Genomic DNA, 13,331 nt, shown 5'->3' with positions numbered 1-13,331 from the left:
TTCGGATATTCGCCACCGGAATTGAATTCTGGCACTATCGCTTCACCACTGCCGCTCCCCGTTCAGGCGACATCCAACTTCCATAAACCACAAAGTCAAATTATAATTTAACTTTTAATACAAATTCGTTTCGTTAGTAATCGTTTTTGACGATGGAAGGGTTTGTCTGGTTTTTGTTTACCCAATGTTGACTATTGTTAGGTAACTATTCATAACAAAAAAAAAATTAGATAATATTTTATTTCATTCTCATCAGCAGGCCCTATGGTGTCAAGTGAAGTATCGTACTATGAGTATCTCTGGCTACGAAGAAGGGCCATTATCTGAAACGTCGCCTATTGTATATTACAGTTTTCCTTTCAAGGCCACTGTGTCATGGACGGATGTCTTTCGTTTTTATTTTAATCTAAAACATTGCAAACTGTGAGTGGAGAATTGAGAGCGTTATACGCGACCAGCTACATAGACATGCGCTGGAGGTAGCCGTGTGGTAAGGGAAGCCTCCCACTGCCGCCTTTGTCTCCCCGCTGTCGATGATTTTCGTACGCATGGACGTCACATGCCATAGATCGAGAGCAGTGAATGTCCAGCCGTGATAATTTTCAATAATCGTCATCGGCCATGATAGTCTACTGCTGGATGATGTCCTCCCTAAGGCGTCACCTATAGTTATTGTGCACGTAACAGCAACAACAACGTGTTGTCTATATTTATTTAAAGTTGTGCCTTTTGATGTGACGTTACATTTCTCACCCCCCCCCATCGTCACACATCGTCACAAATGTCTGACCCCCCCCCCCCAGGTGCGTGACGTCATTTATGGACGGCCCCAAAGTGATGCAAGTTCCTCTGAGATTGCATCCACATGCAAGGCGCCAAGAGCATTCATGAATCTTGTGCAGCACTCACACACACAGACTCGGGCGCGTTTGCCGTGATGCAATCGATATGCAACGCAGAGGTCGACTATTCGAGTCGCCTATTCGATCTCCAGGCGCGGCAGCTGAGACAAAGTGATGGGGGCAGTTTCTTAAATATGTATTCTAGATTTGAAGCTTTCGTGACTGCAATGATTCATACTGTTAGGTTTTTTCGGTAAAGTCACGTAGGTAAAAAATAAAATTAAAAGTTAATAAAAGTAATAATGGAAATAAAAATAAAATAATAAATCACGACGTTTCGGAGGCAACACAAGTCTCCGTCATCAGGTGGGACCGTCACAGCTAAAATTACTGCATCAAGATATGTCCAACCCAGCCGTGTGAATGGGTTCCACCACGGTTAGTCGACATCCCTCTCCCACCTCGTCAAGCCAGCCCGGAATTAGTCGGACGACATACCGTGTTTAGAGGGAATTGACCAGTGGAAGTCCCTCTTCCGTCGGCAGTCTCGTGGGAGAGCAATTGGGGAGGGCTTTTGCGCCTTTGGCGTTTGACAAAGAGAGTCAAGCAATCGTCTTCAGGCGAGAGAAGACGATTGATTGTGTTGCGATCGAAACGTCGCAATCTATTATTTTTTCTTCTTGGTTCTTTCGGTAAAAGTCACGTAGAAGGGAAATAAAAAAAATAATGAAAATAAAACATAATTAAATAATACTCACGACGTTTCGGCCACAGAATGATTTTATTATGTTTAATTTTTATTATTTTATTATTTCCCTTCTACGTGACTTTACCGAAAGAACCAAGAAGATGAATCCCTGCAGTCACGAAAGCTTTAAATCACTATAATTTTTTATTTACGTGATTTCACCGAAAGACCCAATAGTATGAATTCCTGCTTTAAATCAAGATACAAAAGAGGCTCGTTCAGCTGCGAGCAATCTCACGCCTGCCCAACCCGTTCGACGAGAGACGCTCATCTTATCTCCGTAGTCAAGGAACGCAATGCCCAGCCTCCCTTAACGCTACACGGCTCCTGTGTGCCGACTAAAAATATATATATTAATGTCGAAAGACAGAAAGCAGTTGAACTTTTATTAGTTTTTAAGGCTTGGTGGATCACCGCGAGAACGACGACAATGTTGCGATACACATTCCTGCGGAGGGAGCTGGTCGGAACGTTGGGTTGCTCGGTTAATGGCCAGGGTCAACGGCGGCGTGGTGTATTCCGTAAATATGCCCGACTGTGAGGGCGGGCACAAGCCGGCGTGAGTAGGTTAAACGTTGAGTTTTATAAGGGCACCACGGGGTGACCAGCCCCTCCCCACCCAGCCCCACCCCCCACCCAGCCCCACCCAGCCGCACCCCTCCCACCCTCCACCCAGCCCCACCCAGCCCCTCCCCACCCAGCCCCCACCCTCCCCTCCCCACCCAGCCCCCACCCTCCCCTCCCCACCCAGCCCCTCTCCACCCTCCCCTCCCTTCCTCCCCACCCAGCCCCTCCCTCCCCACCCAGCCCCTTCCTGCACGACGGACGGACACAACAATCCCCTGTGGGCTGGTGTAACCAGGAGGTTCCTACCAGTAACATCCCTTCCCCTTGAGTGTCGTGAAGTCGTCACATACCATCAGAAAGCAGTTACAGCAAGGGGTGGACTGGGATCCACCTCTCCCTTGGGCATGGATGAGAGCGATACGCCCTCGCACGCATGATGAGTGTTTCACTCCGGCTGCTGCCGTTTCCTCCCACGTGTATAACGTCTTGTAACCGAGCAGCAGCATTTGTTCATAATAAACGTTTTTGGGTTAGATCGCGTTATTTATAAATGTGTCGTAACCCTCCACCACCCGACACGGCCAATCAGCAAAAAAGTGTGACGTTGACAAAAGACAAATAGTTCACTGCTTTAACCCACCAGTGTGTTGAAGCGTGAAACCACAACATTTACAATTTTTGAGTAGTACGACGTTTCGCTGGTAATTGCATCCAGCATCATCGAGCAATTCGCTAGAATGGTGAGGCTCTGCTCTTGCTCCCGGTCTAACCGTTTATGAAAACCACACCTGATGATGATTGCTTGTGTTGCATTCGAAACTTTGTGAGAATGTAATTGTTTTACTGGTAGGAACGAAGTGGACCAGACCACCAATAGATTAATGTGTCCGTCCGTCCGTCCGTCTATCAACATCGCCCCCTACTGCAAACACTTGGCATGACCCTGTCCGACAAGATGGCCGCCCGCTCCCCCTGCGATCTGTGAATTAAACAAGATGGCCGTCGCATCCGGCGCCTCACGGCGAAACTTTTTGATCGACTGACTATGGGCGAACTCATTTATTCTGGTGGGTGAACAGTGGCGGGGAGGGGTGGAGGAGGAATTGATGATAAAAACAAACTTGCACCATCGTTACAGCTGCCGCGACGAGAGATGTGGGAGGAGAAGCGGCGACCGCTGCCTTGCAGGTGAGAGGTGCGTGTGTGTGTGTGCGCGTGTGTGCGCGTGCGTGTGTGTATGTGTGCGTGTGTGCGTGTGTATGCGCGTGTGTGTGTGTTTGCGTGCGTGCGTGTGTGTGCGTGTGTATGCGCGTGTGTGTGCGTTTCTGTGTGTGCGTGCGTGCGTGCGTGTCCGGCCCACTCGAGCGGCGTGATGAATGGGCGCTATTGGGCTTCGGATCGTTATTCACGGCGAACTGGAAGCGTAGCAACACAACTTCATTACGTGTGCGTGCGTGCATGTGTGTGTACGTGTGTGTGTGTGTGTGCGTGCGGTGTGTGTGCGTGTGTGTGTGCGCGTGTGTACGTGTATGTGCGTGTGTGCGCGTATACGCTGCTGCTGAGACTGGAGCGTGCCACTAAGAGGTGGGGCCTTACCATCAGCCCCACCAAAACTAAGCACCTGCCTGGGTATTTTGTACCATCGGGCACTCCACCCCCACAACTCCCAATCGGTGATGGGGCAGTTGTGGAGAGAGTGGAGAGTTTCCCATACCTGGGCAGTGTGCTTATGACTGGCTCCAGTTTATCAGCAGAGGTCTCACTCCGAATCAGTCGAGCGGCAATATCTTTTCATCGGTTGCGTAACGCTGTGTGGAAGCTACCTGGTCTGTCGCTCCGCACGAAGCTTCAGGTCTTCTCGGCCACGGTCATTCCCTCCCTTCTCTACGCTTGCGAAACGTGGACCCCCCTAGTGGAGCATCTTCGCCGGTTGGAAACATTTAGGCTGGCCTGCCTACGATCCATCCTGGGTTTAACCAGGCTGGATTGTGTGAGGAGCTCACAAGTCCTTGAAAGATCTGGGCAAAGTCCCATCAGTGAGCTCCTCCGGCAGGCAAGGCTGCGTTGGCTGGGTCATGTAGCCCGCATGCCCAGCCACCGCATGCCTAAACAGCTTTTGTTCGGCCGGATCGAGGGGGCTAAACGGGCGCGGCACGGGCTAGAGAAGAGATGGAGTGATGTGGTACAGGAGGACGTGGAGCTGAGTGGACTTGCCGATGACTGGTACCAGCGGTGTCAAGATCGGCCTCAGTGGAGGAGGCTCGTGAAGGACGCTACTGGGCAGTTGGAAGCAGTCGCCCTCCAACAACAACGGAGGGCGGAGGAGCGACACTCACAACAACGAGCGGAGCGCCGGGTGGCTAAAGCACAGCAAGTTGGCACAGTAGGGGGCACAGGTGGTGGATCAGCCAGTCATCTCGGTTATCTCGGTCAGTCGACCCGTGGCACCTGGGTCTGCCCCGTGACCTCCTGCCAGCGGGCGTTCGACACTTCACGTGGCCTCAGGGTGCACATGGCCTGGCACAAGCGTCGTGGTGACGTCACCGCCACTTAGTGGCGAATGGCGGTTGTTGTTGTTGTATGTGCGTGTGTGTGTGCGCGTGTGCGTGCGGTCGATATCCCTGTACCGGTATTAGTATTATTCCTACCAGCCCACCCCGCAGGGTCCTGTTTCACGTTGAGGTAATCAATAAAGTTGTTCACGTTGAGGTAGTCAATAAAGTTATTCATGTTGAGGTAGTCAATAAAGTTGTTCATGCGTCGCCTCCACAATAAAGTTATTCAATACCGGATCTCCAGCCACGTCTTCGCTAGGCCTCGCTTCGCGGCTGCAGTCCGTGTCCCCGTGTCCACGTCTCCACGCCAATTAGACCAACTACATCGTTATCAGAAGTTGCTCGGCAACTGTGCCGAGCTAATTAAGCAACAATGACTAACGGTAAGTCCTTAAATTCGCTTCGTACCGCCTGCGTTTGCGAGGTTCCCATATCGACCCCAGCGTCGCCTAGATTTCGCCGCGGAGAACAGGCGCCTTTGCCCGGGGAGCCCTTTCGGCGAGCGGCGGTGATGGCGTAGGCGGCGCGGTGGGTGTAGGCCCTCGTTAGGATTATCGTTGCTAAGTGATTGTTGGTAAAGTTTAAAAGCTATCTATTGACAATCATAGTTAGGACTGGTGGCACGTCCAAGGGTCGTGTACGAACACAGAGTTTGGGCTTGACTGGCAGAACATAAGAGGAAGGGGGAGGTGGTTATTGAGGAACGTGTAGCGTAGTGTCTGTGTCTCTCTGTGGGCCGTGTCATGTCTTCTATATCGATCTATATCGATCTATTTCTGTATCTCTTGTCTTCGGACTGTCTTTTGTTGCGTGTCAAATTGTTTGCGTGCGTGTTTGTGTAGCGCTCTTTATTTTTGGGCAGTGTCTGCGTTTATCTCTTTGCTTCTGACGGTGATAATAGCCTTTCGCCACTGCAGAGGTTCACGGTTCCATTGCAGCGGCCGCCCCGATTATCGCTGTGGGTATAACAACCCCTTGACGTCATTCGCAGCAAGAGTAGGACATTGTGTGTCACCGTCAGGGTTCACGTTTGACACATTCGTCAATTAAGCTGAAACATACTCGGATCGGGGGTTAGACTTGACAACAATCGTCTCCTACTGGCAGACGAATGCCCCAGGTCACTCTCGCAAACGAGGCTATTACTGGTCGTACGAGTCCTCACCTGGTTACACAATAAACATTTGAATTTGTTTTTCTGTATCTGTGTCCCGCGTCTATCTCCTCCACCTCTCTCTGTGGCTGTGTTTCTCGGGGTGGAGCGTTGGCAAAGTGGTTAATTCACTGCGGTCTGTATCCAGCCACCTGAGTTAAATTCCTTGCCACAGCTAACAGCAATATCAAGTGATATCTGAACATAAGCCATGGTGAATGGACTGCTGGATGAAGGCCTTGCCAAGTGGTCACCATCTCTCGCGGTCCTGGAATGTTAGCAATCCATTTGGTACCTGGACACGAGCTGATTTAATCGCTCCCATCTCCCCAGACAGAAATATTGCTATCGTTAAATGTCAATGGTAGTCATGTAAATCAATGTATACTTAGGCGACCCACCAGTTGTTATTCAGTAGTTGACGGTAACATTTGTTGTCGGATCTGCTCATGACAGTCTATTCGCTCGACGGCCTCCTTGTGTTTGGACTCCTGCTCATCTGCACGTGCGCCTACTTCAAGAAGGTCCCGCGTCTCAAGCAGTGGTTCCTGTCCGAGAAGAAGGGGGTGTGGGGAGTTTTCTATAAAGGTACTCGCGCAGTATGACTGGTAGTAAGGTCCCCGCGGAATCTCGCATACAACGTAACGGACTCCCTGGGGGGCTACTTTGTGGCTAGTCGAGGACAGTGTAGTAACATTTATTTGTTTATTGTACTATGTTCCCACATTTATACTCCCTTCCTTACACATACAATAGGACAACCTTGGGTAAGTTGAGTTGGAATCGGTGGCGGAGGAGATTGGCGCACTGCGCTATAAACCCGACAAGTTGAGTTTGATTCATTGCCACAGCTAACATCAGTTTCAGTTTCATTTATTAGCTCTAGCCCTGTGAGCCATGCGGCTCTTGAATCGGGTGCAACCGCAACAAACAAAAATATGAACAAGAAACATCTTAAAGTTAAATTTTTATTTAAAACTTTCGTGACTGCAGGGATTCATATTCTTGGTTCTTTCGGTAAAGTCACGTAGAAGGGAAATAATAATATAATAAAAATATAAAACAATAAAAAGTGAGAATTTTAATTGTTTTATATATTTTTTATTTTATTATTTCCCTTCTACGTGACTTTACCGAAAGAACCAATAATATATCTTAAAATTACTACGCGTGTCAGATTAGTTGTGTATAATTTGCACCACTCTTGATTGGTTTTTTTTGCACAGTTTGATGCACCAATTGCACACTTCAAAATGTATTTGAATTGTTAAATTGTTACGTAGCAATGTGAAGAAAACTTGTACAATGTAGGTTTCCCTCGCTTTATGCGGTAGATACGTTCCAGGAAAAGGACACACAAAGCGAAACCACACGAGGCGGCTGCCTGCTGAGGAGCGTATACAGTACACACAAACAATGCCCCACGTCCGACCGCAGAGTCGCATATAAGTGCACTAAAACCACATGTAGCGAATTTTGGTAAGAAATAGGATAGCCGTGCATACGCACACATAGGATCTGTATAAAGCGAGGGAAACCTGAATATATTAAGGGCAATAAAGCGAGTGACCCATGACCTGTGGTTGAGTCACATGTTAGTGTTCCACAATTAGTGGACTCGGATTGTGATTAGCACTACCGAATCACTTGTGTGAATTGCACTTGCCACTTGTTAAGATGAACAGCCTAAAAGAGGTGGCCGAGTGGCTCAAAGGTTAGAAGCACTATGCTGGCACCACTGAGATCCTCAGATTCCAGGCAGCTGCCTGTGATAAATTCCAGATTCTTAGCTGTCACCGATGACTGCACTCAAAACCGATCCGAGTAAATTTGGTTCTGCGCTTAATTTGGCAAAAAATGTCAACTCTTGATAATTAACACATTCCTGCGGAGGGAGCTGGTAGGAACGTTGGGTTGCTCGGTCAATGGCCAGGGTCAACGGCGGCGTGGTGTATTCCGCAAATATGGCCGACTGTGAGGGCGGGCACAAGCCGGCGTGAGTAGGTTAAACGTTGAGTTTTATAAGGGCACCACGGGGTGACCAGCCCCTCCCCACCCAGCCCCACCCCTCCCCACCCAGCACCTCCCCACCCAGCCCCTCCCCTCCCCACCCACCCAGCCCCTCCCCACCCAGCCCCTCCCCACCCTCTCCACCCAGCCCCAGCCCTCCCATTTTTGGATGCACGACGGACGGACACAATCCCCTGTGGGCTGGTGTAACCAGGAGGTTCCTACCAGTAAAAATATTGCTTTGACTGTCATGCAACAAACAGCACAGCATGTGGAAAAGTGCTGCCCTCTACTGTGTGAACCAGGTCACTTCAATTGATCTCAGAACTATCTCTGCTATATTTGCCTTTTGTGGGCTCTAAAATCCACTCTGCGAGTGATCAAAGTGAACACTTAGTCTCATGACATAACCTCCGTAGCAAGGTCGGGATAACTTTGGGGGTGAGTGACAAGAATGTTTTATTTCAAAGATGTCGAAAGCCACCAAGGCACTATAAATAGGTGGCATTGTCATGCTGTTGCCCCTAATCCACAAGCGTTGCCCTCTCCCCATGTTCTACACCCACTCTTGCTTCCCTTCATTACTACCGCCACTCATTTTGCTTTTATGCGATCCACCTATACCCCCCCCCATACCCTGTCCTCTGTCCTTTTCACCCCCCCTCACCCCAACAGCGGCAGTGATTGGATCGCGATTGCACATCCCTGTCGCCGTTTCCTGCATCATGATGGGATTCTACGTCATGTTCATCAAGTGAAGGCACGCGACCCCCCCCCCCTTCCCCCGGAGTGCTGCGTGATGACCGATATTGGACACTGCGAAGAGGCAGCGTGGGTGTTCAACGAATGTCAATCCACAGCCAACCTGCTTTTGGCCGGCTCTCAACGTGTTGTTGCTGGGGACTTGTCCACGTTCAAACGCCGTTGGAGGCTTCAAAGTCTGACGCTGTGCGAGTGATTTTTTTGTAGTAAATGTATATGCCTTAGGGATGGTCTGGCAGAGTGTTTAGAGAACAACAATTGTACAAAGATATAACTTTAGACTTTATTTTAAATTTGGGGCACCTGTTTTGGAGCATGATTTGTTATAATTACCTGATCACTTTTAGTTTTGACATTACATTCGCTCTTAATATTATAGCCCGTTAATTGCACATTCAGCTCTGCCTGTAAAGGAATGTAAACAACTCTTGATAGGTGAAACCTAAGTACATTTGTGCTGATTTTTATCTGCATATTACACTTCTCTGTGCTAATTTGAAAAAAATCAAGACATGTGACCTTTTAAAATGATAAAGAGCCATGTGTGTTACTTTTTTGCGTGGATGGTGATTGTTCAGCTGATTTCACATGACACACATACATTGTTTTGGCATCGGATAGCTTTGCAAGATACAACTTGACTGGGAAAAACAAAAAATCCGATTTTAATGATCCAATTTAACGTTGCCAGTGTCGCAGTTTCATGGTGAGATGACTGCCTTGGAAGCACGGTACTGAACATGTAAAATAACAAAAATAACACGATTATACAACTTTGTGCACAGTGTCATAGAAACACTGAGATAATTCTGGGGTGAATTACCCTGGTATGTCTGTGTTCTTAACCTGATTATATCCATGAAAACCAAATTAGCCTATTTCCAGCTTGTAAATTATTTGTATTGCTTTCTATATCACAGAAATATGACACGCAATGTGAATGATAGGTAAATGAAACGCCACTGAAACCGCAAGCTAATTCCGGAGCGCACAATCCAATGCTCCGGGAGTTTTTGGACATGACTAAACTCGGGCTGTCGAGCGTGTGATGTTTCTGCTCCGCTTGGAGATGCAGTTGACAAGTCGGCATCACTTTGCTCGATTCAACTTTTCACGTTCATAGCGGTGCCCCAACCCCCCCCCCCCCCACGACCTTCCATTGTATGTGGGACATAGAATATCTGTGCCCACGTTATAGCGAGAACGTGCTGTATAATACATTATTTCTTGTTAGTCCATGGGCCAGAGCAGAAATTGGTACCACCTAAGATGTAAATATACTTTTAGTCTTACCGATGTATTTAGTTATTATTTGATAACGCACTCATTCCAGATGGTTATCACATACTCTTTGGTTCTTTTGGTAAATTCTAGATTTGAAGCTTTCGTGACTGCAAGGATTCATATTCTTAGGTTTTTTCGGTAAAGTCACGTAGGTAAAAAATAAAAATAAATAAAAGTAAAATAAAAATAAAATAAAAATCACGACGTTTCGGAGGCAACACAAGCTTCCGTCTTCAGGTGGAACCGTCACAGCACGATAGCTGTATATTTTGGTAAAGTCACGTAGGTATAAGATAAAATAAATTATATCCATGAAAACCAAATTGGCCTATTTACAGCTTGTAAATTATTGTTTTGCTTCCTATGTCGCGTAGTTTAATGTTGGTGGCCACATAAAGACAATAGGTGTATTAAAATGATGCCCACTTCAGGTGGTACCGACAAATGAAACGTGGTGCCGGCTCGTGGACTACCAATGCTTCAGACAGACTTGCCACATTTGTTGGGTTTAAGCTGGAGGGTTAGGCCATGAAAGTTGTTTTGTGGGCTCCGTTAAAAATGTTATTATTTCTCATAGCTTTTTTTTTTAAGCACTTCAATGCATATTACGCCGTTTCAAAAATAGACAATGTAGTTTAACATGTCTCAATGGTTTTATTTAATCTGATTAAATTAAATATACTACTACATGTGGAGGATGGTCAAACGTTTTTGTTTAATTCACTATACATTGTTTCGGTACAAATGTTAAAGGTCTATGATCACGTCACCCGCAATGCGCCCAGTTTCATCGCAGCCTCGCAGGAGTGAACACGGACTGTGCTTTGATGGGTAACTACAAGGTGTATTCTTTCGTATGGCATGTAAGCAACAGTTTGTATAGATGTCATCGTTGAAGATGACCACCAGGCATAGACGGGTGTTGCAGACTGCTGCCGGGCTGTGTATCGGGCAACAGAGCATTGCAGAAAACTCCCATTGTACTGCGCCATGCTCCTGCGCCTAAGCTTCCTCCCTTCACAGGCCCGCACTGACCAGCCTGGTGAAGTATCGTTGGAATGACGCCCATGACCATCGCAGGTTGTCAATGCCCTCATCCAGCAGTGGCTTCACGAAGGCTTCTCAATGTACATAATTCACAGAGGAAGTGCATGTGTATTTTAAGGATGAAAAAAAACATAATTTATGAAAACCCCATTTTCTAATATTTTTTTGACTACCCTCATTATTTTGCTGCTGCTGGTGGTGGTGGGGATAGTTCACGGTGCAGTGAACGTTTCAATATGATGTAAGTTTGCATTTATAATGTAATAAATATTCTGTGGGGATGAATACTGTGTCCTGTGTTCGCATCGGTTTAAACGGTCCACGGTTTTATGACAAAGCTCGGTTGTAACCTCTCATCGTTAATAGCCAGCTCCTGCGATGCACCAACCAATGCAACAATTAGAACGCTCGTCTTTCCTGAGCCAGAGTAGGGCAGCCGCTTCATCGGCAGCAGCGTGGACCGAGGGCCCCCGAGGCCACCGTGGGGCCCGATCAGGGCCCACGCGGCGACAATGAGCCTCGTTGTTGAACCGGTGGCTGAAAACAAAGTACCGAAACGTGGCGGTGAGATTGGGCTATTACAAATTTTTAAAAAATCAATTTCATTTAATTATAATCGTGAATCGGCACCGGGTCGTGGATCAATCCACTCAGAAACCTCGCAAAACGGAAGCGCTGTGGTTGCTTTGTTTCTTTATTACCTTATTCCGTAAGCGAGTGGGGTGTGCGTGTGGTTTCTCTGCATCCCGCCCGTGAAATTTACTGACAAAAAAAAATACCGTGACAAAATGGTCAAAACGGTAATGGGCTACTTCTACTCACCATAAAATGAAATGCAATAAAGATTAAGCTCCATGTGATCCGGGCAGAAATTTACAATCGGTCCGCCCGCGGTGTTTTGTCTGCTGGAAAAACATTCGCTTAAAAACGGGCCAAGTGCTGACAGACGTCAGTGTTATTTCATTTGATGGAGTTAAGTTAGCGCCAAGGCGTACACCGTGAATGCTAAACAAGCCTTTCAAGAGCAGTGCAATACATCCCGAGTTCATTGCTGACGTCTGTGCTGCCTGATAAGACTGCAGCTTGTGGTTGCAGGCATGCAGGTAATGGAAATAGCTGTGAAGCATTCACTGGGATTATTTTATTGGCTGTGCATCCTGCAACAGACATCATGTCGGGGTGCGTCAATGTACAGCCAGTCGGAGCATGACATCTGCGCGTGCTGTGTGTAACAGAAATCATTACGCATGGTCAATCAACTGCTGGATGAAGGCGAGCACCTGTACACGAACTGACTTTTCGTCACTCCATCTCCACTTGTGTACGTGCCCCTCTGGCCGTGTTTTCTCTCTTGGCTGCCAATCCGTTGTTAGTCTCGACCACCAGCCGTCATCCCTCCCATCAACCTGTCCTACCAAAGCCCCCTTACCTTTTTAAACAGTCAACATTATGTCTTGATTTCTTGGTTCTTTCGGTAAAGTCACGTAGAATGGAAATAAAAAAATAATACAAATTAAACATTAAATAATTCTCACGACGTTTCGGCCACAACGCAAGCAGCCGTCCTCAGGTGGAGAACAGGTCTGACTGTCTTCTCGACAGACCTGTTCTCCACCTGAGGACGGCTGTTTGCGTTGTGGCCGAAACGTCTGACTGTCTTCTCGACAGACCTGTTCTCCACCTGAGGACGGCTGTTTGCGTTGTGGCCGAAACGTCGTGAGAATAATTTAATGATGTTTTATTTTTATTATTTTATTATTTCCATTTTACGCGACTTTACCGAAAGAACCAAGAAGATGAATCCATGCAGTCACGAAAGCTTTAAATCGAAAATTATGTTTTTACCTTGCGTATGTTTTCTAATCCACGTGCTCCTCTTTCTGTCTCTCAATAACACGTTCCTTCGGAGTGGGCAGGTAGGAACTTCTAGATTTGAAGCTTTCGTGACTGCAAGGATTCATATTCTTAGGTTTTTTCGGTAAAGTCACGTAGGTAAAAAATTAAATTTAATAAAAGTAAAATAAAATAAAAAATAAAATAAAAATCACGACGTTTCGGAGGCAACACAAGCTTCCGTCTTCAGGTGGAACCGTCAGCACGACTGCTGCATCAAGTACTTACTTGAGTACTTACTTACTTGAGTACTTACTTGATGCAGCAGTTGTGCTGTGACGGTTACACCTGAAGACGGAAGCTTGTGTTGCCTCCGAAACGTGATTTTTATTTTTATTTGATTTTTCTTTTTATTAATTTAAATTTTTTACCTACGTGACTTTACCGAAAACAACCTAAGGATAGGTATGACACTTGGTTGGACAGCGCATTCGTGCACGACAGACAGACAAATGATCCCTGGTGGGCAG

General features: G+C 47.1%; 1 protein-coding gene across 1 annotated transcript; it reads left to right on the top strand.

Annotated features, from left to right (window-relative positions):
- Nucleotides 1-4,870: 4,870 nt before the first annotated feature.
- TMEM167B (transmembrane protein 167B) lies at nt 4,871-11,253 on the top strand. Its single transcript, XM_078616508.1, has 3 exons — nt 4,871-5,095; nt 6,322-6,453; nt 8,551-11,253. The coding sequence occupies exons 1-3, from the start codon at nt 5,086-5,088 to the stop codon at nt 8,631-8,633; spliced, it is 225 nt and encodes a 74-aa protein (XP_078472634.1). The 5' UTR covers nt 4,871-5,085; the 3' UTR covers nt 8,634-11,253.
- Nucleotides 11,254-13,331: the final 2,078 nt, after the last annotated feature.

Source organism: Lampetra planeri, chromosome 51, assembly GCF_965212315.1.
Source record: "Lampetra planeri chromosome 51, kcLamPlan1.2.h2, whole genome shotgun sequence".
In the NCBI taxonomy this organism is placed as follows: Eukaryota; Metazoa; Chordata; class Hyperoartia; order Petromyzontiformes; family Petromyzontidae; genus Lampetra; species Lampetra planeri.
Note: the sequence above shows the minus strand (reverse complement) of the source record. Positions and strands in the feature narration are given on the sequence as shown.

Coding starts and splice junctions, on each gene's coding strand:
- TMEM167B (XM_078616508.1), top strand. Junction 6,454..8,550: donor GTGGGGAGTTTTCTATAAAG/GTACTCGCGCAG, acceptor TCACCCCAACAG/CGGCAGTGATTGGATCGCGA.